Source organism: Protopterus annectens, chromosome 2.part0 (genome assembly GCF_019279795.1).
Source record: "Protopterus annectens isolate FY-2018-M chromosome 2.part0, PAN1.0, whole genome shotgun sequence".
Classification (NCBI taxonomy): Eukaryota; Metazoa; Chordata; order Ceratodontiformes; family Protopteridae; genus Protopterus; species Protopterus annectens.
This window is the reverse complement of record NC_056728.1, coordinates 51,088,849-51,091,499: the sequence shown is the minus strand read 5'-3', so window position 1 is coordinate 51,091,499 and position 2,651 is coordinate 51,088,849. Positions and strand designations below refer to the sequence as shown.

General features: G+C 39.3%; 1 protein-coding gene across 3 annotated transcripts in view; it reads right to left on the bottom strand.

Annotated features, from left to right (window-relative positions):
- Window positions 1–306: 306 nt before the first annotated feature.
- The window catches only part of METTL21A (methyltransferase 21A, HSPA lysine), a 155,594-nt gene continuing 153,249 nt past the window's right edge, over window positions 307–2,651 (bottom strand). Inside the window, exons 4-5 of one of the 3 annotated variants that reach the window (XR_006363433.1) lie at window positions 960–1,186; window positions 776–863 (exon numbers count right to left, since the gene is read on the bottom strand). Coding sequence is in view for 1 of the 3 variants with exons in the window: in XM_044060539.1 (XP_043916474.1) it covers window positions 463–863 (401 nt within the window). In the remaining 2 variants the exon portion in view is untranslated. Of the gene's footprint in view, window positions 864–959; window positions 1,187–2,651 lie in introns of all 3 variants that reach the window. The other 2 variants (XM_044060539.1, XR_006363432.1) reach the window with 2 other exon arrangements.

The window sequence follows — 2,651 nt, the reverse complement described above, 5'->3', positions numbered from 1 at the left end:
GCAATTTGCATACACCTGTACAGCTACAACAGATGCCCTCTATATGTATGCTTGTCCAACAGCAGTCACACAAAAGTCTTACATAATGGCCTGCCACCCTTGATTCTCCTGGTTTCATCAACAATAGCCAATGGAAAAGAACAAAGCAGTTCTAAAGATGCTGGGACCCATGCCATGAGGTGATACACAGGGGTACAAAGCCATGGGGGGACCAATGCTCCAAATGATGAGGTCTGCAATAGAAGGCAGAAGCCTCAATCTCAATTAACAATAAGGAAACTGTTTGTCTAACACAGCAAGAAAACCTAAGAAACAAAATCTTCTCTTTATTTTGTAACTCGTCATTCTTGTTCTGATGAAAGCAGCTCATATACAAAATGCCAAAGCCTGAACCTGTAATTCTGTATTGGGCTTGGTTAATATAACCAGTACTACTGAAATGTGTACAGTCACACAGTTCTGCTACAAGTCTTCCTTTAGGTTCTTTTTCTTTTCTGCTCGAAAAATGTAGACATCCTTCTCTTTATTATAATGGACCTGAGCTACAAAGAAAGTAGTTCCAAGTTTCTTCAGGAAATTTTCATCTCTTTCATACCGAATGCGGCAGGACAGCAATACAACTGTTTTATCAGAGCAGAGATGTTCTAGTGTTTTTAATAAATCTTCAAAAGTTTCCTCCAAGTAGATAATGTCAGCTCCTAAAATCAGGTCAAAGCCTCCTTTCTGGAAATGTTCCAGTTGGTGTCCCCACGTCAACTCCTTGATTTGAGCTCTGGAATGAAGACCTGCAGGTAAGTTTGCTCGGACATTGGACTCCAGAAAATTCATGGCGACTTTCCTGTCAGTGATGGTCACAGTAGCACCTAATGCAACAGAAAGGATAATGTACTTGAAACAAAAATTTACTTTTATCAGTTTTTATGAATTTAAAACCATCATCCACCCACATCATTTCTTACCTCCAAGGCCATCATGTAATTGCCCCACAGTTTGAGTTAGTGGGACATTGGTTCAGAATCAGATGCAAACATGCAGATTAAAAGCCACATTAGCCCTGGGTTTTCATTTCCTCCTGGTGTCACAATTTTCACCATTTTTCATGTGTAGGGGTTCATAAAGTTCAGTGGAATTTGTTTTAATCCCAGCTTCTGCAGAAGTGATCAAATGCATCTCTCGGGTGTAGTTACTGAAATGGAAGGGGAGAAGTCTTACTTTTTTCTCAAGATGCAGCAATCACACAGCTGAGCTGGGGGGGGGGTTCCGCAGAACTTAACTGATAGATACTGACAGACCAGAAGAGCAGCAGCTATAGTAGTAACCAAAGCAAAAGCACAGGTGTGGGATGGGGTCTGTTAAGGCCATGGAGAATACATTTTTTATGTTTGCAACTTAAGAGCTGGAAGCAAGATAATGCACAGGTTGTTCTCAGCAAGACTGGAAAAAGGTAACCTCAGCTAGTACACTATTAAAAGAAGTAAGAATGTTCGGGGGATGTCCTGGACACACCTTTCTCTGAGAAGGCAGTGACAATCAAATGGTGGAACCAAATCAGTTTTGGTAAATAAAGTCACTGTAGTGATTAACAGTTCCAGTGCATCCAGTGCAGGGTAGAGGACTGGATGAAATCCAATCAGAAATGCCAGAGTTACTGGATACTGTAGAAGTGCTGTAGTTAATATACCTTTTGAACACTGTATGGAAAGCTGAACACTAATTCTTAATTGGCAAACTGAGGTAAATGTCCCAATTTTCAAAAAGGACAGGAGGATATTTTAAACTAAACAGGGACTGCACTCCTCAGCTTTCTTGAAGAGGAATATGCCACTGTGTTGTAAAGACCTTACCCAACATTCCAATCTCCGATTCAAAAAGGGCAATTAGGATTCTATTATGGCCATGAACAATGGATCAAATCTTTGCCCTTGCACAGATATTGGAGGGGTCATGGGAGTTTCTAACAGTATTTATGTGTTTTTCTGGATTTGAAAAAAGTATATTACCATGCAGGCAAGAATGTCTTATGGGAAGTGCTACAGCATTATGGGGACCTAGGGCCACTGTTCCACTGCCATTAAGTCACTACATCTGAGGGGTGAGACCTGTGTCCACTATCTTAGCATTAAGCTGAATAAGTTAAAGGTAGGAAAAGGACTCTGCTAAGGGTGTCTTTTATTCCCTCCTGTTTATCTTTTTCCTGGATAGAATTTAAAAAGTCTGGAGAATATCCAATTTGGGCTGCACTGTAGTTTGCAAATGATACTGTCACAATACTGTGATCTCCAGCATACACTGAAGTGAGTCACTGTTGAATATTAAATCATTACATCTGAATGACGCCTCCAGATGCATCTGCAGTTAGCTCCTACTGATGCCTCTAGGTGTCAAATATTGCTTGTTCATATTTGCATAAATAATTCTAAAACAATGCTATGTGCAAGGTTTTAAAAGATTTAATCGTAAATCTTACACAATGGCAAACTGCATTAATATTTGACCTCTGTCTACTGCAGGTAAATAGATAATTATTTTTATGATATTCATTTATATAGCTATAATTTTCATATTTTCTAAATATCTAAACAACCAAGTAACTGGTACAAAAATCCTTAGGCTCACATGAAAACTCTGAGGTGAATAAATCTTGGTGAAAG